General features: G+C 40.5%; 1 protein-coding gene across 1 annotated transcript in view; it reads right to left on the bottom strand.

The window, feature by feature from the left end:
- DOT1L (DOT1 like histone lysine methyltransferase) overlaps positions 1-20,818 on the bottom strand; it is a 90,799-nt gene extending 69,981 nt beyond the window's left edge. Inside the window, exons 1-3 of the mRNA XM_029282972.1 lie at positions 20,639-20,818; positions 6,461-6,504; positions 255-329 (exon numbers count right to left, since the gene is read on the bottom strand). Of these exons, the coding sequence (XP_029138805.1) occupies positions 255-329; positions 6,461-6,504; positions 20,639-20,719 (200 nt within the window). The 5' untranslated portion in view covers positions 20,720-20,818. The remainder of the gene's footprint in view (positions 1-254; positions 330-6,460; positions 6,505-20,638) is intronic.
- Between the last annotated feature and the right edge of the window lie 3,190 nt (positions 20,819-24,008).

Below are 24,008 nucleotides of genomic sequence, written 5' to 3'. Positions count from 1 at the left end.
CAAAGATTACCTGTATTATGTAAACAGCTGCTGTATTCATGGTAAAATATAACAGAAATATTCAAAAGCATTATTTATATTTTTTAAAAATTATTTTTACAGAATCTGGAGACTAATTCTATACCAGGTATCAATTATCCAAATGCCTTTTGTAACTGCAACAGTAATTCACAAGCCTACTGTAATTGCTGCATTTAGTCCTGCTACAATAAGTTACCCCTACTGAAGAAATAAATAGATTATCACTTTCTCACCTTTTAGTATCATAGTCAATTAAAACATAGTTTTCCATAGCAAGCTTGAGGTCTGGAATTTCTTCACAGACCCACCTGAAAAACAAAAAACAAAGAAAATCAATTAATCTTACAAACAAATCTCCTAAATTCCTGTATTACTTTCTGGGTATATATAGATCCCTGCCAGTCCAAATACATTTACAATTCATCATTTGCGGCTCACTGGCAGTCTGAGAAAAAAAAAAAGAATGTTTATTCAACTAAAGCAGGGGTAGGCAACCTTGGCTCTTTTATGACTCGTGGACTTCAACTCCCAGAATTCCTGAGCAGCCATGCTGAGGGGAAAGGGAGAGGTTTCCAAGCTGAGCCATGCTGGCTCAGGAATTCTGAGAGCTGAAGTCCACGAGTCATAAAAGAGCCAAGGTTGCCTAACCCTGAACTAAAGCAAAGAAATATTCTCACTTATCAGGTATTCAGAGTAATAGCTATTTTCAAATCTCCAAGAAATAAATTTAAAGTAGTTAAACTTTACTATTTTATTTATGAAATCTGTACGCCACCCGTCTCTCTACCAAGCAACTGGGCAGCTTACAATACCATAATTAATAGAATAAAATAATTACTGTATTAAAACATTAAAACATCATTCATTAAAAGTTAAAATGTTAAAATTAGTATTAAAACAGATCAAAAGAACCAGTGCATAGATGGGGTGGAAAGGGGACCTTCTACTAATCTATTTTATGCATATTTTTTCAGGAACACTCCTTAACAACATCCACGAGGAATAATGCAAACAACTAAATGCTCAGTTGCTCTCACTTATTTGAAATAAGAACCTTGCCAGATAATATAAGCCCACCGAGACCAACGTGGTCTAATCTGATAGTACTAAGTGGCATTTCCATCACCACCACCTGCCCGCTACCCCACATCCTTGGAATTGGGAGACTGCCAGGGATTGCCATCTTGGACTTCCTCATTCAGAGCAGATGTTAACTACTGAGGTATGGCTCCTCCTTCCTGATGTGCACAACATTTTGTTTTTTTGCAATGCTGCAACAAAGCAGCAATGCTAAATACAGGTAAGTCCTCAACTTACAATAGTTTTAGTGACCGCTGAACAATGTGACTTATGACTGTTTTTCAGTTATGACCTTTGTAGCATCCCCAGGACCATGTGATCGAAATTCAGATGCTTGGCAAACTGACTCATACTTATGACCGTTGCTGTGTCCCAAAGTCATGTGATCACCTTTTGCGAGCAAAGTCAATGGGGAAGCCAGGTTCACTTAACAACTGGGTTACTAATTTATCGACTTAACAACAGAAATGTTGGGCTCAATTGTGGTTGTAAGTTGAGGACTACCTGTACTGTAAAAGCTGAAGATTTGGGGTAATAGAAACTAAAGTGATAGTTATTCACTGGGAGAACTCTAAATTAAAGGAGAAAAAATGTTTGCGTATCGCCATCAGCAAGGACAGATGTTTATGCTGGCAAGCAAAAACTTATTGCAAGAAAAAAAACCTTTAGCCTTGCTCCCCAACAGCTAGTCCTTAAAAAAACCAACATAAGCAGCTCATGTAGGCCTACCCTGTAATATCAATGGAAGCTTTAAAGAGCAATATAACTTGCATTCTACTGATGCAGAGTCTGGAAAATGGTGTTTTTTTCAGCCTGGAGATACCAGGTTAACACAGTGGGGAGAAGTGATATCAAAACAAGATACAATGAGACAGGGCTTTTTTTTGTCACAGAACGCACCGGAACGGAATTCCGGCACCTTTTTTCGACAGATTTTCCAGAGTTGCGTTCTTTTCCTATTGTTGCCCTTCCTATCTTCGTTTGCTTTTGAAAATGCCCCACATTTACCTTGAACAAAATCCTAGTCTTTTAGATACACTAAAAATTGAAGGTTGTTTTTTTTTCAACTACAAAGGTAAACCTTGTAGGGTAGGCAAGGCGGGTTGTATGACGTGTGTGAGTTCCGGCACTTTTTTTTTTTTTTTTTTTTACAAAAAAAGCACTGCAATGAGATAAGAGGCAACCCACACAAATTACTACTCCTCTTTTGGAGAGACAATGGTCACTGGTTTTGAGCAGTATAAGTTACCGATTCTATTTTAACTTATTAGCCATATATTTGTGTTTATGTCTTGAGGCGCACAGAAAATTCTCAGAAAGAGAAACTACTTTTTCTATTGCATCTCTCTTCTTCCTTGACCCATATCATGCATATCTGAAGGGTGTTTTTTCCAAGAGGCAACTGGACGCTCTTGTTTTTCTTTGAAGACGTTTCGCTTCTCATCCAAGAAGCTTTTTCAGTTCTGACTGAATTTTGGAGGATGGAAGGATTGATATTCCTTGCAGACAGCTGGTCATTTGCATTCTTTTAGAGAATCAAGGAGGCCGCTTGGAGGTTTATCTGTGTCTTCAGGGTCACCTGAGTAATGCAGATGGGTGTGGGAACCTTCTTGGAACTGCTGAAAAGACAGCGTTGTAGACTGGAGATAGATGATGTCGTATCCCTCACCCTCTGTTGAGAGACCAGTTGCCTCTTGAAAAAAGCACCTTTGGGACAACCATGACCTGGACGAGTGAGAATCTCCATATCATGCATAGTTATTGTTTTATTTATTTATATTCCATCTTTATTATTTTTACAAATAATTCAAGGCAGTGAATGTGCACTCCTTCCTCCCCCCATTTTCCCCATAACAACCCTGTGAGGTGGGTTGGGCTGAGAGAAAAGTATTGGCCTGAAGTCCCCCAGCTGGCTTTCATGCTAAGTTGGGACATGATCTCCCATTTTCTAGTTTGGTGCCTTAACCACTAGACCAGGGGTAGGCAACCTTGGCTCTTTTATGACTCGTGGACTTCAACTTCCAGAATTCCTGAGCCAGCATGGCTCAGCTTGGAAACCTCTCCCTTTCCCCTCAGCGTGGCTGGCTCAGGAATTCTGGGAGTTGAAGTCCACGAGTCATAAAAGAGCCAAGGTTGACCACCCCTGCACTAGACTAAACTGACTCATGGAAGACCTAGGGAAGGAACTCTTAGAGGTACCTATGTTTTTGCTTTCTTCTCAGTGAATTGTCTTGATAAGCCTTAGCCTCAAAAACTGATAATATTCTAAATAGCTAGGTTGTGTCAGACAGAGGGACCAGTTATTGGGCAAGGCAATTTGGAGCTTATCCTTCACTTGAGAGTCCCATAAAAGATTATCGTCTGTATTGCATCAACAATGCTAGAAGGCAACAGCAATGGGAATGAGGCAATGCTGCTTTGCCCAAGAAACTTAAAACCACATCCCTCTGGGCCAAAGAAAGGAGTTATCTGAAGGCTTAGATTCAGTGGTTTTCCTACAAGATAGCCATTTGTGATTCATAGCAGAGTCAATGAGATCTTTTGAAAGAATGCTACTTAATGCAATCAGAAAGAGGTACAACAATAGGCATAGTTAGAAGGAAGTTTCTGACAGAATCCAGCTAAGATTATTTGAGCAGCTATTTAAGACAATTGCTGGACTACTAAAATCAAGCTATTGGACCAAAGGTGAACTAATTCCCATACATGAAGGACTGAATCTTTTCTGGCCCCATTAATATTCAAAGCAACATACTTGGTTTCCTCTTTTGAGGTAAAATCTCTGTTTTGTCACTAGTTAGCAGAGAAAGTCCTGCTCTCAATAGTAATGTTCCTGCCAAAGGAGTGTGTATGGATAAGCACATGTGCATGTACAAGCACATATGTGCAATGATGATGATGATGAGGAGGAGGAGGAGGAGGAGGAGGGGAGGAGTTTGTTGCACACTTTTTCTCTCTTCTGAACAAAAATAGGATGTCCATAGTTTTAGGTTGCCTCTGTGTTTTGCTCAAATTATAAGCACCATTAAAACAATTGTAGACTGTAACGTATTCTGTAAATTTCATAAATATGTTAATGATGCATTCATTTTAAGTTCATTTGTGTTTGAAGTGTATTAAGTTCATATCTAATTTATTTCAATGTGTCCTTAAAAATCTGCTTTTTCCTCCAGTTTCAGAACGTCTACAAATTTCATTTCTCTAAACCTAATCCTGACAAACTAACCATCAGTCTGTAAAAGTTACAAACGGATCTGCTCTGATCCTATACAACAGTGGTGGCGAACCTAAGGCATGCGTGCCAGAGGTGGCACTCAGAGCCCTCTGTGGGCACCTGCGCCGTTGCTCCAGCCCCGCCTCCCCCCTCTCCTCACTTGAAGTCCCCCGGAGGAAAGTCGCCTCCAAGCGCGGCCCGTGCAGAGCAGCACAGCCAAGGACATGGCAGCTGGGCAGCGGAGACAAGACTCCGCCGTCACGCCCCGTTGCGCGCAGTTGATGCTGCGGGGCGTAGGCAGAGGGGGGACTGCCATGGCGCTGCTGGGCCACCTGGGTGATTTGCGGCAGGCCGTGGAGGCAGTGGGTGGCCCTAGGGCAGGCGGGGCACGGGGATGGAACGGGGTGGGCAGGGGGCGGAGTGGGGGGCAGGGCCGGATTTCGAGCACTCGGTCTCTAAAAGGTTCGCCATCACTGCTATACAACTATGGTAGGATATGATAATCTTTAGTGAATGTATTTCAAGCTTTATAGGCCTTACACATAACAGTAATAAATCTGTTGTTCAGAGGACAGGTTAAACCTACTTTTAATGCACACTTTCAGAATATAGCACACTTGAGCAACCTGCAGACTAGTCAGAAATATTGTCAGCATCCAGACCTACACAACCTGAATAATGAACAAAGATCCCATGCCTCCCTATGTCCTAGGATAAAAAGGATGAACTGGAAGCAATGTATACTAAACTGGGATACAGAGAATCTAGTCCATTGCCTATTATCCAAATTCCCAAAGTAGATGCACAGTTATAATTACTGAGGGAAAAAACCAAGGAGACACATTGCATCATCTGCCTCACTAGCAGCCAAACCGCTTGAGGTACATGTTCACCTTTGAACCTGTACCCAGATACGTTGTTATTCTTGGCACTGGGAAACATTGAAGAATGTCCTCAACTGAAAAAGAATATAGCTCCAGTGCAAAGCATAGAATTTATACACGAAGAATCAGATTGCAGATGATGTGAAAGACTATTGCTGGAAACTCTACGGCTGCAATGAAGAGGCTGCCTTATTGGTTTGTTTGCAAAATTTACTGGCTGCCCGTCTTACCACAGGGTAATTCTGGGCAGCTTACAAGCTTAAAAAGATAAAAACGATACAAAAGCTAAAATAAATAAAATACTGTAAGGATCCAAATACTGCGCCCCAATTAAAAGATGGGGAGGGCGGGAGCAGGAGGGGGGAATTTGTTGTTAATCTGCCAATCACCTCCGCCGAGTTACTCCCCCTTATACTAAATCAGTCTGTGACTAGATGATGCATACAGGAGAACTACATCAGAGGGTCTACGACAACTCGCCACGGCCAACTGGCCGTAGGACAACTCGCTGTGGGACAAGGGTTACACTAATATCGAATAAATAGTGAAAAAGAATCATTAAAGAAAAGATGCCAAGGGAGGAACAAAATGAAATGTGAATGACAAAATTTAAAAATATAATTATTTTCAGTAATTAAATTGAATTGTTGTCCCGTGGCGAGTTGTCCATGTCGAGTTGTCCCACGGTGTTGGCCGCAGCAAGATGGCAGCGGCGAGTTGTCCCATTCCGACATCAGAATGGGATTTAGTTTTGGATTGGGATGTTGTGTGACTAGGTCAGGGGTAGGCAACCTTGGCTCATTATGACTTGTGGACTTCAACTCCCAGAATTCCTGAGCCAGCTGGCTCAGGAATTCTGGGAGTTGAAGTCCACGAGTCATAAAAGAGCCAAGGTTGCCTACCCCTGGACTAGGTTAAATAGTTTGTTCACCATAATTTATGATTTGGCAACACGAATGAATCCAGCCAATAAACCAGGGTAACAAAATAATAGTTTGCCACAATATATGTCCTATATATCCTATATTCTTTTGTTTCACTATTTTTAATGGAACCCAGAAATGGTATTTTAAGTCTGTGTGGAAAAGCATACCATATCGTAAGAATTTGAGATTACACACCAAGTATAGAATCCTAACGAGAACCAAGTTTCCATTCTTCATCTCTTCCCTATCAGAAGACTCACTTGCTGTTTTGAGATGCAGCCCTGGGAGCATAAGGGAGAGAAAGCTTTGCAGTGCATATTTGCCTTAACACCTACCGAATTGTCTCAATGATTTCGTGAGCAGCATCATGGTGTTTGTCCTGAAACAACAAAAAAAACAACAGAAAAAGAGGTGGCTTCAGGACATCTAGGAAGTGACATCATCTATGTTGGCTGTCAGTTCAAGAGTCATTTGCTTTAATAAACATTGTTTGCAAATGCAGAGAAAGGAAACTTAACCTCCTTTATTAAAACATTTTATCAACACAACACAAATTCTATGCTTCCTATTTGTCCCCAACTAAGAATACATTTGTGTGAAAAGTATCCAGTTTATATCATCTACACAACACTGGATCAACCTATTGCAATCCTATCTCAGGGCACCACAGAATGACGAAAGCTATGCTAAATACTACCAGTTGCATTCAGTGGAACAGAGAAGCTAGATCCACTTCCAAAATGGAAGGAGGTCAATCCCTCCAAATCCATAGGCCAATTTTATTTCATTTCAGCATTTTGAAATAAAAGGGAATAATAAGGCTTCTTTATCATTTATCTTCAAATTTTGTATGCAGCCATGTCAAAAAAAACTATGTACTATTTTATATAGTAATACGCAAAAGTAGAAACCGATGCTTGTCATGTTGTCTCTATAGCAGGGCTTTTCAACCGGTGGTACGGGTATCACCTGTGGTACATTGGCACCTGGCAGGTGGTACGCGACCATCCTAGAAAAGTGGTAGCGGGGGAGGGGAATGAGCTGAACCGGTGGCAGCACCGCACAAGCCTGAGCGAGAGACGGCTGGAGCTGCAGGGCTGTCAGGGCTCAGTGGAAGCGCCAGGATCAGAGCCAGGCTCCAGCTGGAGCTCAGCGCTGATCCTGGCGCTTCTGCTGAGCCCAGAAGAAGTGCTGATCAGCTGGAATGTTGCAGCATCTCCGGGGTCTTGTGGTTTACATTCAGATGCTTGGCAACTGATTCATATTTATGACGGTCACAGTGTCCCAGGGTCATGTGAAGTGACCAAAACCTGCTGCAACCACCCAGCAGACGGGGGGAATAAAAACCAAACACCCCCCCCACCCCACCCCCACTGCCAATCCTCAACAGAAATGCTCACAATGAAAACCTCGGACAGGAGGAAGAGCGCCGCCAGGTGGGCAGGCAGGTGTCTTGCTCGGCTGTGGCTTGGGGGGGCACTTTTTTAGTGCCACTGTAACTTCTAAGAGTCACTAAGCAAACTGTTGTAAGTCGAGGACTACCTGTACTTTATCACTTTTTTCATTTTTGGGGGGGTCATCAAGTTTTTGACACCTTGCTAGGCGACTGGTGGTACTCGGATGTTGTCATATCCTAAAAGTGGTACAATGGGTGAAAAGGTTGAAAAGCCCTGCTCTATAGCAGTGGCCCTTAACCTTTTGGGCACCAGGGACCGTGAACTCGAGGGGGGATGGTTTCACGCACTGCCTTGTACACCGTGCATGTGCGGATGGGGTTTCGCTCATTTGCACAGCCCAGTTTCTGCCATGCTGCAGACCAGTGGCAGTCCACAGCCCGGGGATTGGGGACCCCTGCTCTATAGAACATTCATATTTAGAAGAAGCCAATATCTGATTTCCAGATGCTAGAGAAAGACAGCAAAGGTAAGATGTTGCATTTATATCCTTCTTGGGGGCCATCTGCTTAATTGTGGAAAGCAGAAATATAGATTAGTTGGATCCTTAGTCAAAACTAACAAGATTCTTGATGACTTCTGGGGAACGGTAGGGTGAAGACGCAGAGCCAATGACTGCAGCAAAGACCAAGGAATTGGTGAGTAGATCCTTGGAACCTATTCAGATAAACAGAGGACAGGAGATTGCCCACATATACTTCAAACAGCTGCTCCTCATGAGGAGTCCATGAGGATAGCAATTTTCCCTGGATTGAGCACTGGGAGACAAAGGGATCCGCCTTCTTGCTTACAATCAAGACAGAGAGTTTTGTAGGATACTTAAATTCGCAGATCTCACTTTCTAATCACTTTTGGAAACCTCTCATTAATTACTTCTAAGCTATTAGAGAACAACGGGTTTGAAAACACCTGGTGGATTAAAATAATAATAATAATAAACTTATATATTTAAAGAAACTGAAATAAGCAGCAAAAAGCTAAATAAGTTTTTAATCTTAAAAAGTTATAAATTGTCTAAGGGGTCCAGGTAAAATCCGAGTATTGAAGCTTTTTCATAAGATCTTGGAATTAATTCTAAAAAACAAGCAGCTTCTCTATTTTGGTTTTTACAAGATAAAGATAAGCAATTTCAGGATTTCAAAAATTGGATACTAGCTAACATTTTTAGGTATAAGCTTATCAAATGTTGCAAAATGTTTAACAATGAAATATTGAAGGAAACTTTGAAGAGAAACAGACAATAGTAACTACAATTTCAACAATGACAGTAATATCTGTTTCTACATTGTTGAAGAAATAACAAACATAAAACAAATTTCATCTGACAAAATAGAGATGGCATTGAAAGTGAATTTACAACTGACAGGGCAAGATAATGACTTAGAAAAGGGTGTTTTATTAGATTTTACAAAAGAAACTGGCTGAGGTTGTAAAATTTAAAAGGGAAATGCAAATGATAAACCAAGAGAGTGACTTAGATAACTTTTTCCTATTAGATTTAAAGAGGCTTGTTAGAGCTTTGAAATGTTCTGTGTGATGCAACAAAGAAGAAATGAAGAGAAACCAAATCCTACAATATCTGAATAAACTAAAAGTCAAGCCTGTTAGAAATAAAAGGAAAGAATGTAAAGTTGGTTTATTTGATCTAGGGTCATTGATGGTGAACCTTTTAGAGACTGAGTGCCCAAACTGCAACCCAAAACCCACTTATGTATCATTGGGTACTGGATGGGCGTGCCCCATTGGGTGGGCGTGCCCCATTGGGTGGGCGTGCCCCATTGGGTGGGCGTGGCTGCGGTGGTAACAGCAGACTGGGTGGGACTAAAAAGTTCAATCAATCAATTCCAACTTTGTGAGATCTTTTTTTTTGTGAGAAATTGAAATTGATTGGTTGATTGAACTTTTTTTTCTTTGCACATGGTGGTGGAGGCCTTAAGTGAAAAGGTTTTATAAAACCCAGCTGAAGGCCTAGGATTGGGGCGACGGTGCTCGTGCCCACAGAGAGGGCTCTGCGTGCCACCTGTGGCACACGTGCCATAGATTTGCCACCACGGATCTAGGTTAAAAAAAGATGTTATAATTTCTGGCGATCCTTTATGGACTTTCTGCTAACACCAACATTATCAATGTTTTGTGGATTTGTTTATAAATAAGCAAGGGGATATGGAATGAAGAGATAAATGTTTCTAAATTTAGAGGAGGTGAAAAGTCATTAATTTGTTTTTATTTATTTTGATGATGGCTGGATATATATATATATATATATATATATCGCATTTTTGCAACCATTAAGGACATATACCGGTATATATATATATTCCTCCTCTATTATATTCTTTTCTCTTTTTTTCACTTTTTACTGTTTTCTATTCACTTCTCTTTCTTTAAGATTGGTTTACAATAGATTTTACTATTATAATCAAAATTCTTAATAAAAACCGTGTCTCACAAAAACCCCACAATATTGTTCTAAAATTCTAACGCAAAAGAATAGCCCTTACTTATGAATCCTTTTCATTTCAACTATCCACTTTTAGTAACAAATAAATAGAAATTAACACGTGGTCTCTTTACTGAATTCAAAAACATAGAAGCTACAGATAAAATCTGATTAAGCTTTTCATATTCCTAGTGAATTCAAGACAATGATGAGATTAGAAATGGGAATATCTTGACTCACAAGAGTCTTTTAATTAGATGCCATACAAGAATGTAAAGAATCTCAAATGTAAAAGCTTAAGAATTCAAACAATACGCTTAAAAATATTAGAAAGTTAAAAGAGGCATTTGTTTGATGGGAAAGTCTGCTTTCAAATGTTGTGTTCTTAGCCCTCTATATTTTCAGTCGATTTCAAATTTAAAACAAAAACATTATTATTTTTTTCTGAACCAGAACAGATTTTGAACCATTATCTAAAGTACTCATGAACTGAATTCATTATGTGGTATGCAGAACTTCACTGAAAATCTCCATCCTTTATGTATGCAGGACATATAGCTCCTCCTTCTGACTTTCTATTCATATATTGTGAATAACTCTAACAGATGATCATGTGAACAGCTGTATACAAAGACTTTCAGATAAACTGGAACCAAGCAGCATATGAGTCACATGAAAATCTCTGTAATGGTAGTACTATAAATAGCACTCTTATCATTTTCAAAATATTAAAATAGCGTTCTTTCAAAATTAGGAATGGGTATTAAGTGAGAAATTAATAAAAATCAATGTTTTAAAAAATAATTGAGTTATATTATTTTTTTATCTTAGAGATGTAACTATTACATTTCTTATAAAATAAACAGATGAGTATAACTAAAGACAAGGATATTGGTAATACATTTTATTTCTTAACAGAATCAGTATCCCTACAATTGAGATAAAGACACTTTCCCCAGAGTAAAGAGCCATTTGGATCCTTTCTCAAATTTATTACTATTATTCCTAAGAAACATTAGCATTTCAATTTGATGAAAATGTTGCTTCAATCTGCCTAGGAAACCACACTTTTAAGACAAGCCAGCATTACGTTCTTTATGGTATTCAAGTCAGAAAGCTTCCTGGATGAGTGGTGGAGAGCTTAATGGACAAGGAACACTGAGAATATCAACAAACTTTTGACTTGACAATAAGGTCATCTGGAAAACTCCCATATTGGATAGATGTGTTATTCTTTACTCAGCATTTTATTTATGTGGATCACTACATTATTACTGAAAGCTTTTAAGAGCCAATAAATAAGGACTGGTAGCATGGTACTTACCAATGCTATGATACAATTGTCCTCCCCTGGACATATCTACATCACCACAAAATTACATTAAAAAAACATCCAAACCTAATGAGATGTTTGTGTTCAAAAGGGTCTGTTTGTATTTAGAGGCATAAGCAAATAACTTCAGTCGGCTCCTTCAATTCTGGCTACATTTTAAAAAGTTTTTTTTTCTCTTTTGAGACACATGATGCATACACATCTAAATAAACAACTTTTAGCTGTCTCCTCTGATTCTGGCTACATTTTAAACATGATTTTTAATTCTGTTTTGCCACATATACTAGACTTCACTTGTACACAACTATGGATCAGATTTTAGGAACCATTACTTTAGGAAATACAGAATTAGAAATCTTAGTTTATTAATTGAATCAGACTTTTAATTGCTCTGATTTAAATTAATTCATCCTATCTTCAAACTTTGATTATCAAAGATAAGCAAACTTCTAAAAATAGACTTTGGACCAAGGTCATCTTTCAAAGGTTCTAGTCCCAGTTCAGTTTAATACTGTACTGTATTTCCAAATACCTATCAATCAGCTCCCTTCCTCATCAAACAATAGGCAGATTCTCCTAGGTGCAGACAGTATTCACATACTATTAAAATTCTGATTCCTTTAATCTATAAGTGGGCAAAATGGTGCACCATAGAACAAAACCTTTGATCCAAGGTACCTCAAACTAGCTAATTTACAGAATACATCTAAAAATACAAGACACATCATGACTCCAATGGAAATGAAATTTGGCAAATTTTATAAAACATTTTATGACACAAAAATTATGATAAAACAGTTTATGAGCCCTGGTGGTGGAGTGGTTAAAAGGCAGTATTGCAGGCTAACTCTGTCTACCGCCAGGAGTTTGATCCTGACAGGCTCAAGGTTGACTCAGCCTTCCAAGGTCAGTAAAATGGGGACCCAGATTGTTGGGGGCAATACTGTAAGTTGACGTTGTAAACCGTCCAGAGAGTATTATAAAGCACTATGGGATGGTATACGGGTAGTCTGACTTCCAACCACAATTGAGCCCAAAACAAGACAGTTGTTAATTGAATTTTGCCCCATTTCCCGACCTTTCTTGCCACAGTTGTTAAGTGAATCACTGCAGTTGTTAACTTGGTAACATGGCTGTTAAGTGAATCTGGCTTCCCCACTGACTCTGCTTGTCAGAAGGTTGCAAATGGGGGTAACATGACTTGGGACACTACAACCATCATAAATACATGCCAGTTGCCAAATGTCCAAATTTTGATCATGTGACTATGAGAATGCTGCATTTTTCACACTCCAGTCGTAAGTGTGAAAAACCGTCGTAAGTCATTTTTCAGTGCCATTGTAACTTCAGTCACTAAATGAATGGTTGTAAGTTGAGGACCACCTGCATTTGGAAGGGAGACTACATGCGAATACCAGAGCTACAGTATAGTTTAGTTTGGGAAGTTAAAAAAAAAAAGCCATCCTGCAAAAAAGCAACAACAGGCCATTTCCATACTACTACAAGAAAACTGCACAGATGCATCCAAGAATCTGAATTTCATTCAAAAGCTTTCCTTTTCTTTTCTTTTTGCTGTTCTCAAGGGAAGAAATATATACTCCTCCTGTCCTAGAAGACATTCAGGGAAATAACCTTTTAATCCCAGTGACTATGAAGAACCTACATCATTTCTCACCCTGCTTGCTTATCACTGCAAAAGGCTGGGGGGGGGGGGGCATAATGGAAGGCTTTCACAAATGGCCAGAAAGCAAGCAAAAAAAAACAAAAAACCCCACTTCTATTTCCCATGCAAATGTTTTGAATGCCAGGGGTCAACTTCAGAAAATAGTTTCTGAGTCACTGAGGGAGATGGGGAGATTCGTTCAACCCTGTAAGAATCATCTTACTCTATTTTTTAAAAAACTACTCACTTCTGATTCATCAGAAAAACCCTCCACGTCCCTTTTCAGGAAACCTGAAGGTGGGCGGCAGAGTCATACATGCTTCCCTTTGACACGAAAGCCAGTGGGAGGACTGCATCTGGAACACCAAGACACCCTTCTCCCACAGCCTTAATTAGCCTTGCAGGGGAATACACATTTCACATCATCCTCCCAAGCTCTTAACAACCAACATCGTCGTGACACCAGCCTTTCCCTCTGTCAGCTAAGCAATTATGCAAATATGACTGTCTCTAGCAGTCTCGGGTTTTTTTTATCACTGTGATGCACATGTAGATTATCCAATAAACTCTGGATGCATGTAGAGTAGTGGCTCTCAACCTTTTTAATGCCGCGACCCCAACCGGTCGTAAGTCGAGGACTAAACCGGTCGTAAGTCGAGGACTAAACCGGTCGTAAGTCGAGGACTAAACCGGTCGTAAGTCAAGGACTACCCAACCGGTCGTAAGTCGAGTCTTTCCCTGCCCGGGAGCACCGCACATGCGTGGTTCCGCCTCCTGCGCCGGCCGAGGCGTAGGTGGCAAGCGGCAGAGACGGAACAGGCCGACCATCAGCTGGCCCAGCCCAAGGGAGGTAAGGCACCCGCCGGAAAAGGGAAAAAAAATGGCGGACAAAAAAAATGGCGGACAAAAAAAAAGGCAGACAGCCTTGCTTGGCGACCCCCATGAAATGGTCGATCGACCCCAAATGGGGTCCCGACCCACAGGTTGAGAACCACTGATGTAGAGTCATAAATTGCCTTTTTAAACTTTTTTTTAAAGAAACTCCAACTATTACTCATCATTCCAACCCAACATGACTTCTAAGAAAATGAGAGCAGCAGACGAGAAAGCCAGTGTTGGGCTGCCACTGGGAGAATTTTGTTCAAATCTTCAGGCAGCCATGAAAATCTACCAGAGTAAACTTCCTCTCTTAAAACTATGCTACTACACAAGGAAAGGGAGAGGGGGGGGGAGGTAGGAAAAAAGGGAACTATTCACTGTCACAAGCTTTTTCAAAGAAGAATGACACATGATTATAATAAACACCTAGTTGGCTATTCTGGATAACTAGTGGTCACAGTACTGATATTCCATTCTTTGCCACTCAAAAAATACTGCATTTCTAACAGACATTGCCAGTGTAATTAGCAACTCATATGAATCTGGAACTTGAAATAATCCAGCATACAAACAAATCCTTGCTGGTAACTTAGTAGCAGAATGCCTACTAGGCAAGCAAAGGTCCAAAGTTTAATATTCTGCTTCTCTGTTTTATAGCTCTTGCATTAGCAGAGCTGGTAGAAACCTTTCAGTGATCTAGGAGATCTGGTTAGATCAGACTAGAGTCAACCATAATTAAGAAAAATAGTTTGCCACACTTAAAAAAAAACACCTGGAAAATCTGTGTTGTGTCTTATGTAATTTAGGTACAAGCTCCATCTTGCAAAATGGCTATGTTATCAGAAACTGCTTTTCTGGCAAAGCAGAAAATTGTAAGATAGGGCCGTGTATAAGGGGATATTCCTCTAAGAAACTGAAATTTCTTCTCCAGTCTCCTGAGGTGTCCTGTTGCCAAAAAATTCAAACCTGGCCTTTTGTATGGAACACTCTCGTCACCTGCCACATATAACACAGGTAGTTTCCACTTTGCTGCCTAAGAAACAGGAAGAAATAGAGCAGTGAAACTAAAAGACATTTTGTTGACGTCAGAGAGCTATGCTCCAAAACCACAGCAGACCCTTCTTCCCCTTGATGCCAAAAAGCTTCTATACCAGAGGAGGAGAAGGAGGGAAGAGAGAGAATGAAAAATAAAGTCTCCATTTGACTACAGTACAATATTCCTCTAGTTGCTTTGGTTTCCAAGATTATTTTCCAAAAGGAAAAAAAAAAAGATTTTGCACATTTCTGCTGCAATGGCTTGCTTTGCTCTCTCTTTCTGCAGCCATTTCAGTGCAATTTGAAAAAGGCTCCCGGTGCTGGGAGTTTGACATTTGGATAGAAAATACTTCTTGATACAATTTTGTGGAACTCCCTGTCATGAGATATTGTGATGACAAAGAACTCAGGCAGATTTAAAAATGAATTAGACAGACAATATGAGAGCCAGTTTGGTTTAGTTAATTGAGATAAAAACCAAGAGGCTGTGGATTCTAGTCTTGACTTAATCGTGAAAGCTAACTGGGTAGCAGTCACTTTGTGGCAGTTCAGCACAATTCACAAGGTTGCTGTTGTTGTTGTTGTGGGGAAAATAGGACAAGAAAGGAGCATGTTTGCTGCCTTGAGTTATTTATAAAGGCGGGATAGAAATAAAGAAAATAAGTAAGTAAAATAAATATGGAGGACTAATTAAGCTGGCAATGATTAGCCAAATCACTAAACAGATATTTCAGCTAGGTAGGCTGTGGACTTGTGAATTGTTCAAGAATATCTGGATTGCCTATTGTTGGAAACCAGACACTCTGATTCAGCAAAGATGTTATAGATTTATTTGGTGATCATAAAGACAGCCAGGATTGGACAATCACAATAGACTACTTTACATTACTACTACAACAACAACAACAGATTCTGAAATATGACAGATTCTAAGATAGGATGCCACAGAACTGTCACATTCAAGATGAGATCCCATTAAAATAAATGTTCTGTCCTTGATAGATTGCTACAACTTCTACAGGAGCTTGAGTAGACTTACAAACTGAATGCACTCCATTCATCAGTAGGAACTATTTTGTGGGAAACCCAGTCAAACCAATTGCAGATAGTTGCCAAGGAGCAACCGAAGCATATTAATTCCCCAGGGACTTGTAGCAGGCACCACAGCACAGCAGACATTTTATGGCTCACATCTTTAGTGAATACAGGGAGAATAAAATTCTGAAATGCTTGCATTCATTTGTTTCTAAGAAGCAATGGATAGACAAATATAGTCCTCTAGATATCACTAACCTACTATAATGTTAATCACAGTAAAGAGACTTCTAGATTAGATAAACCACTGGCCTGATCTTTTGGAGATGAAGGGAAAAGCTTCTGTGCACCAGGCCAGATTATATTTTGCCTAGCTAGTGGATTTTGTCTTTGCTGACTAGAAACAGCCCTACAACAAAGAGTTTGTTTTTTATTAACTACTTTCTAATCCTTTTAATTGGACTTTCTTCACTACATTGCACTGAGCAACCCGTCTCCACCTCATGCTTAGAAAAGTATATCCTTGTATTTTTTGCTATATTTTTCTTTAAAAATATGTGCCTCTGGCTTTGAAAAAAAATCAAAATTTCAAACATTAGTAAACACTAATATACAGAACAAAAACAATGTTTTGTAATGATCACACCTTAAACAAAATATGCTCTGTGGAAATGATCCCAGTACTCTTATGATAATAGAGATTCTAATGTACTATATGCCTACTAAGAAGATCTGCAGAGTTTAATAGCACTTACTCCCATGTATATTTACTTAGGATTACAGCCAAGGTGGACAGCAATTACTGTAGGCTTGATATTGATATTCAAAATAAAGTAAAAAGCACACCAGTTATGTGTGCACCTCTCTCACACATGAACAACTGCAGGTTCCATGGTCTCTGGGAATGGCAGTCAAAAATAGCTCACCCTCCTAAATAAGCAGGAAGTTTTAGAAACCAGATAACCAATGAGCCAAGATGACTAAAGGCCAATGACAGCACAAAGATTTTATTCATCTTTCCACAAAAAAGCTATTCTAGTTCCTCATATCATCTGCTGAAATGCAGTACAAATATCTACAGTACCATATGACTTTCTGGCAACTCAAGATCAGGTCACTGAAATTCAACAGCAAAATACCTCATTTAGGGCAGTAGCCTGGTTTTCGCTGGGTGAAAAAGTTGAGCCTCGGTGGTTCTTTGGTTGAAAATGGAAACACATAGCCTTTTTGAAGCAATATGTTTCCATTCCCACTCTTAAACCCTCCCCAAGGTAAAAAATCAGGCTGAATATCTTCAGCCCACCTCTTCCAGTAATGCATCAGGTAGCCATTTTTACCAGCTGGTAGGCAGAAAAGCTATGGTTTCTCCCCTGGTTCAAAAAAAAAAAGATGCCCAGTTCGGACCTGCATCATTTAAACTCGATATATTGTACACCCTGCCTCAGGGGTAGGCAACCTCGGCTCTTTTATGACCCGTGGACTTCAACTCCCAGAATTCCTGAGTCAGTTATGCTGACTCAGGAATTCTGGGAGTTGAAGTCCACGAGTCATAAAAGAGCCGAGGTTGCCTACCCCTGCCCTACCTTCTTTACATTGTGAAATATGGAATACAAATGGAGAAATGCCACACAGTGCAAGAATAGTCAAACAGTTCCATGCCAAGTTTTTTAAAAAAATTACTATACTCCCATTCTCCAACAAGAATGAATTCCCCACCTCTGCTAAGATAGCAAACACATGGTATGGCAAGTATGTGAAGATTTACACATACACACACTCTCTGTGTCACTGACACCCCCACAAACACATTCTGTATTCATAACTGTCATTTCCCAGGATCGCATCATTACAAAACACAATGATTCATTAGAAAAAGTTAGCCAAAATTTGTGAAATGTGTAAAATATTATGCAGCTAAGGCATTACAAAACTGAAGCGTCATCACTGGTGTGTGCAGTAACCAAATATGGACTGCAATTACAGAATTAAGAAAAATGAATTTGTGCAGTTATCATTAAATAGAGGAAAGGGAAATTTGCAGAGTATTCTTTATTAAGGTTCCAGTTCTATCTTCCTCCTCCCACTACTGTTTCATTTCCTTTTTAAAACAGAGGAAAATGAAACCTATTCCTCATTCAATACAGTCAGAAAGTTAACTTTGCACATTCTTCTATGTTTCAGTCCAAAGCAATTCCAAAAATGTAGGCCTGAAGAAAGGAAGTAAAAGAAAACCTAATTAGTTTTCCAGTTATTTTATTTTTTATTTACTCATCATCAGTCTTCTACCTCTTCAAAACTCTGTTACCTAGAATAGAAATAATATCCTAGTCTTTATACAAACATTCTAATTCATACAGAAACAATTGTTCCAAATTACAACCCTTCTTAAACCCACTGTCTGGTTATTTAAGGTGCTTAGAAAAAGAAAAGAGAAAAAGAGATAAACCTTTAATCAAGAGGAGTTCAACATGAAAATATAAACATGAGACTGTTGAGCAGGGCTACCGACAGAGATTATGGAGTGTAAAAAAGACAGAGGGTGGAACAGAATGGAACAAATATTGTTTGGGTGTGGACAGGGAGTATCTGCAAGTAATGAGTCACCCACAACAGGAAAAGTAGGATTATTTTAAAATGGCTGGCCTGGGATGTAAGGAATGTTTGTAAGTAAAAAAAAAAAATTGACAGGGTGGGAAATACCAAAGAGTTGGCAGAGAACCAAGAAAGCAACAACAGTGTCCTGAGGGAGGCCAGCTAGCTGTGGGTCAACTGAGGATTTGGGGGCTAAAGCAAATTCCAGAGTTTGGCAGGCAACAATTAAATTGTAAGGAGGACACCCCTTCTCTGAAGATAGATTATCACAATAGCAGTGAGAATAAAAGAATAAAATAAGTCCCAAGGCAATGGAAAAGCTACATTGAATGTAGCTGAACTGTCCATCAGGAATGCAGCTCTTTCTGCATTCCATAAATCTGAATTCATCAAGAACTTTAGTTATTAGATGACCTTCCAACTTTCCAACTTTGCAACGCTATGATTAACAAACAAGAAATAAAGACTGCAAAAGAGGCACCAAGAAAACAAAATATATAAAATACAGTACTTTCAACAGAATGTAAGAGCTACTTTGCAAGAATAGACCAAAGTTTCATCAAATCCATAATCCTGTTTTCCACAGTGGCTATGTTTGTCACACACAGCCTTGATTAACTGAACTATTAAAAGGTTAAATTCTATTTCCTGAATTCCCATAACATACACGGCAGAGTTCACACATTTAAATGTCATATGTACTCTGAATGCAGCCAGTAGTTTGATAAAATGTTCTCATTAATCCTAAAGACCCTCTCTCATAGTTGCATCCAAAAATTGACATTCAAGAGATGGACTACCTTTAAGAGTTTATCTTTTGAACTCCTTGATAAGAATAAACATGCTTATTCTGCATTAATATGTCTAATTTTCTAGTAAAAATATGTACATTAGAAGCTGTTGCATACAGATTGTGATAGCAAATTATAAAAACCATTGTAAATGTGTTAAGAAAGGAAGTTTTTATTAAGGTAATCAATCAAAAGGAAAACCTAAAGCCTGAGAAAGGAAAGCAGAAAAAAAAAACCCAGCACATTTTCAGAACGCATACTGTACTAGCATGAAGAAAATTGGCAGCAATATAACTCGAGGACAACTCCAAATATATCTGGTTTAGAAGACAGTTGAGAACTTAGGTTATGAGGAGGTCAACCCAGGACGAGTGCCTGGGACAAAAAAGTCTGGGAGGATGAGAAAAGATGGTGTAGAGTAGACAGATGAAGCCAAAATATTGAAGGTGAAGTTTTATAATTTTCTCGTCAGAAAGAAAAAGAACTAGAAGGGAGGGAACAAGGGTGCTAGCACCCCTCAATTTTTTCTATCACAATGCAATCAGATCTCCCCCATTTCCTATGCCTTACATAATAGCCCCACAATGCACCCAACCAAAGGGTCCTTGCACAATACTCTGTAATAAATGTTACTAAATTTCCCCAGCACAAAAATACCTTTTTTCATTTTCTGTTTCGCAGGAATTCAAAGGTAATTCTCACTAGCTCGGCTCCCTCCATATAACCTTAAATGAAAACCTGCTGAAGTGACGCCAAACAGCTGCCTGTCAATCCTCCTCCCCAGCTCAGTTTTATAATGTACTTCACTACAATGACAGCACATTATTTCGCTCTCCCTCCACAGAACACTCTTGTTCTTGCCATGAGGCTATCTTATAGCCGATTTCACTTCAGCCTCCAGTTCTCTCATACAAAAAAAAACAACCCTTGAGATTCCCACTCCTTTACCTTTCCCAAACTTTTATCCCCCCTCTATTTCTAAGAACTCCCAGCAGACGTGCCATCCATGACACCGAATAACTGTACCCGGATTTTCCTTTGCATCCCCCACCCCCCAGGTTAATTTTCTCCTCCAAATTCCTTTTTTTCTACTTTGCTAAAATTATTCCCGCAGGGCTCCTCGCCTCTCAAAAAGGTACTTCTCGTTTCCTACCGTGCCCATAAAAGTCACCCTCCTGGGACTCCCTGGTCCTTCGGAAGACACCCCCCCCCCATTCCCGTGACACCCCGATTTCCTTCATTTCCTTCCCCACCGGGGCGCCCAAGGACGACTCTCTCCAGGCACACTCACATAAACGGGCAGGGGCCAGGGGTAGACGGCCGGCTCCGCTCCCACTGGCGACTTCAGCCTGAGCTCCAACCTCTCGCCCATGCTGGCGGCGGAAGAGAGCGAGCAGAGCAGAGTCTCAGTGAGAGGATAGGTCAGCTCGGGGCGGCCAAAGGGAGCAAGTGGCGGCGGACCCGCACCATGCTAGACCGGCGGGCGGCGGAGAGGGAACCGGCGGCGGCGGCGGCGGCGGCTGAGGAGGACCAGCCCGCGAGCGAGTGGCCGCTCCTTCCCTTCACGCGCTCTCTCTTCTCTATTGTCGCTCGCGCCGGCCCGGGCTTTTCGTCAGCAATAGCAGCAGCAGCAGCAGCGCCGCCGCCATTTTGGGCCGCCCCCGCCGGCGTCAAAGGCAGGGGCCGCCCAGTGGAGGTGGTGGTAATGATGAGGGCGGATGACGGTAACAGCGAGAAGGGAGAGAGGGAGGGCAATTAAAAAAAAAAAAAACTCCGCGCGGGCGGAGAACGTCAACCCAAAATGTATCAATACAGCTTTTATTGCTCGTCTTCTGTCCTTCACTCCACCGCTGTTCAGGAAAATTATAGCTTCACGTAAGAGAAGCAGGGGGAAGGCAGCGTTGCGCGCGACGAGGGGCGGAGGGGAGGGAAAAATAACAGATTGGCGCGCACGCGCTCGGGCTCCTTAAGGGTACGCACGCACGCACGCCAGCCCCAGATGTAAGTGAATTTATTCGAAAGAGAAGCCTAGGAGGTGAAGGGGGCGAGAGAGAGAGAGAGAGAGGAGGGACGCGCGCGCAGAACTAAGACGAAGAGGCGCGCGGCCTCCAACATAAAAGGAAGAACGGCCGCCTTCGTTACAGCTCGTTTACTGTACCCCCTCCCCCCNCCATTTCGTCTTCCCCCCCCCACACTCTGTCTCGGTGCGCGAACGCCTCCTCCTCCTCACGAAGCTCTCTTTTCCCCCCCCCCCCAACGCACGAGGCGCACGAAGAAAATGGTAATGGTCACGCCGAAATCTCAATGAGCCCCATAATCGTTACAAGTCGTGTTTTCAAAAACACACCCACACACACACCACACACACACACACACAAACAAAGCGATTCCTCGGGCAAGCCTACTCGCGCGGGAACTCACGACGCGCACGTCAGATTTTCCTCAGGTATGTATTTGATTTATAAATAGTAGACACACGCAATGCAGACTACGTTCACACGTAGAAACAGGGGAGGTGGGGGTGGGGGGGGGGAGACATGGAAAAGATGACGAGGCAAGCCTGGAAAGATTTGACTCCCTGCCTTAAAATTAAGCACAATCTACCTCTGAATGAAAGCGGCTGCTTTTCCAGATGGAGAGGTTTCGTGTTTTGGGCTTCTTTTGGCTGGGTCTTGTCTCAAAATTGCCCTGTTGCCGTGAGGCTTCCCCCCGCGCCGCCACAGAGGTAAATAATACACCATAATTAATGCTGTCGCAATTCGGTGTTTATTCTGAGGGGTAGCAGGGACATAAAGGACAATTGGATCCCTTTCTTTTCCCCGGGAAAATGACCTAACCATATATTACACGTATTTACAAATACCTAAAGGAGAATCAAAAACAGCACTAGTGAAGTCACGATGCAAGTCTTAATTTCCGATGGAAATCTGCTTTCGACTTTTGAGGTTAAAATACCAAATAATTCTTCATATTTGCTGGCAGCTGCTGGGGGCATCCTCAGAAAAGTCCAGGTAATGCACATATTTGGAAGGAGAATACCAATTAAATTACCTCACAAGACTGTTGTGAGGATAAATGTTGAGCTTGGGAAGAGCAAAACATTTCTTGGAGAAAAAGGTGGGCTTGTTAGGGCAATTCTTCCATTAAACTGCTCTCTCTAGCAACTATTATTTAGAGGTGGACTGCATCTGAACATGGAGTTTCCATCAAACTGTACCCTGGAATGCAAGCAATTGTCAAATTAAATCAGGCTAGAGGTCCATGTAGCCTCCAAAAGAAGATGAAAATAGCAAATCTTTTTTGTTTCTCCTAAGCAATTTATGTTAAAAATAGACAATGAGAATACAGAAGCATTTCCTAGAAGTGGGTATTTGGCTAATTACATTTGTAACCCCCCCCCCCCCATTTTTAGTTATTTGAACTAGTGGTCATTGTTTCTCTGCATCTCTATGTGAATTAATGTGACTATTCTGGAAGCAGAAAAGTGTACGTGTAGGAATAAAAAAAAGTGTATACTAAGAATCTAAAACAAGTACTATTCTGCAGTGTTTTCCACATCAGTAACAGTGGTAACCTATCTACTGTGTTCAAGAGACATAATTTCAGAACTAGGCAGAGGATTGCAGCTTTCCATCTATCTGCCTCTTTTGTTTACTGCTTTCTGGTTAGTAAATTTGAGATTTCATGGCACATTGCAAAGGGAAATGGGGATGCTTGGAACGTGCAGGCAGATGCTCCCTGCAGCTGTTGGTACAGAACATTTGAAAGGAAACGTCATTGAGAAGCTGTTCAAACTGTGTCAGCGTTTCTTGCTGATAAGGAGTGAAGCATATCTGTTCAGTCCCTCTGTAGCATCTGCTCAAGGACAATTCCAAAGAGTCCTTCTGTGTTCAAGATCACAACTATTTCTGCACATGTATGTGAATTTAAATAAACCAACCTTTATTGTTGCATGGTTAAAGCTAAACAAAGGATACAGTAGGTGGCACTGAGAATGTTTCCTTTTCAAGTTCATAGCAAAATTTATCAGTGCTCTCAAAATTCAAATCTAGTGGTTTACATTTTAAAGGTTTTCCACTTTTGCTTTTGAAACATATAACAGGCAATAAATATTAACATAACCTCTCTTTCCCATTCTCTCTACACTTTTTTATTCATGGCAATACTGTAGTTTAGTTCTATGGCTATGTGAAGTTGTTTTACATCAGAGTTTAATATTACTGAAATTACATGTTTAACCTGCATTTCCTCCAAATCTCAAAGTAGTATACGAACTCCCATTCTTTTATCTTCAAAATATTTCTATGAGATAGAATAGTTTCAACAAAATTAAACTGTTTCACGTTTAAATTCTGGTATTCACTGAATTTAGGAAACTATGGCTACCCTCAACCCCAGATCCTTAGACTCCATTAATCCCCCTTGATAATAAAATTACTCTTAAGAGTTGGTTAATTTAGCTAAAGATATATATCATGTCTTTTACTAAGGAACCTTGGCTCAAGGTAGTCTCCAAAATTGGTGCTCTCCACATGAAGCAGCTCCCATTACTTTCAGTCAATATTGCCTCTTAGCAGATTTCAAAGTGGCATAAAGGTTTTGTTCTCCACACTGTACAGCTTTACATACCTAAGAAGCAATTGGTAGAATTGGCACTGTTT

This window comes from Protobothrops mucrosquamatus, unplaced genomic scaffold, assembly GCF_001527695.2.
Source record: "Protobothrops mucrosquamatus isolate PMUCROS unplaced genomic scaffold, P.Mucros_1.0 scaffold6, whole genome shotgun sequence".
NCBI lineage: Eukaryota > Metazoa > Chordata > Lepidosauria > Squamata > Viperidae > Protobothrops > Protobothrops mucrosquamatus.
The sequence above is the reverse complement of the archived record's forward strand: the minus strand, read 5'-3'. Positions and strand labels throughout refer to the sequence as shown.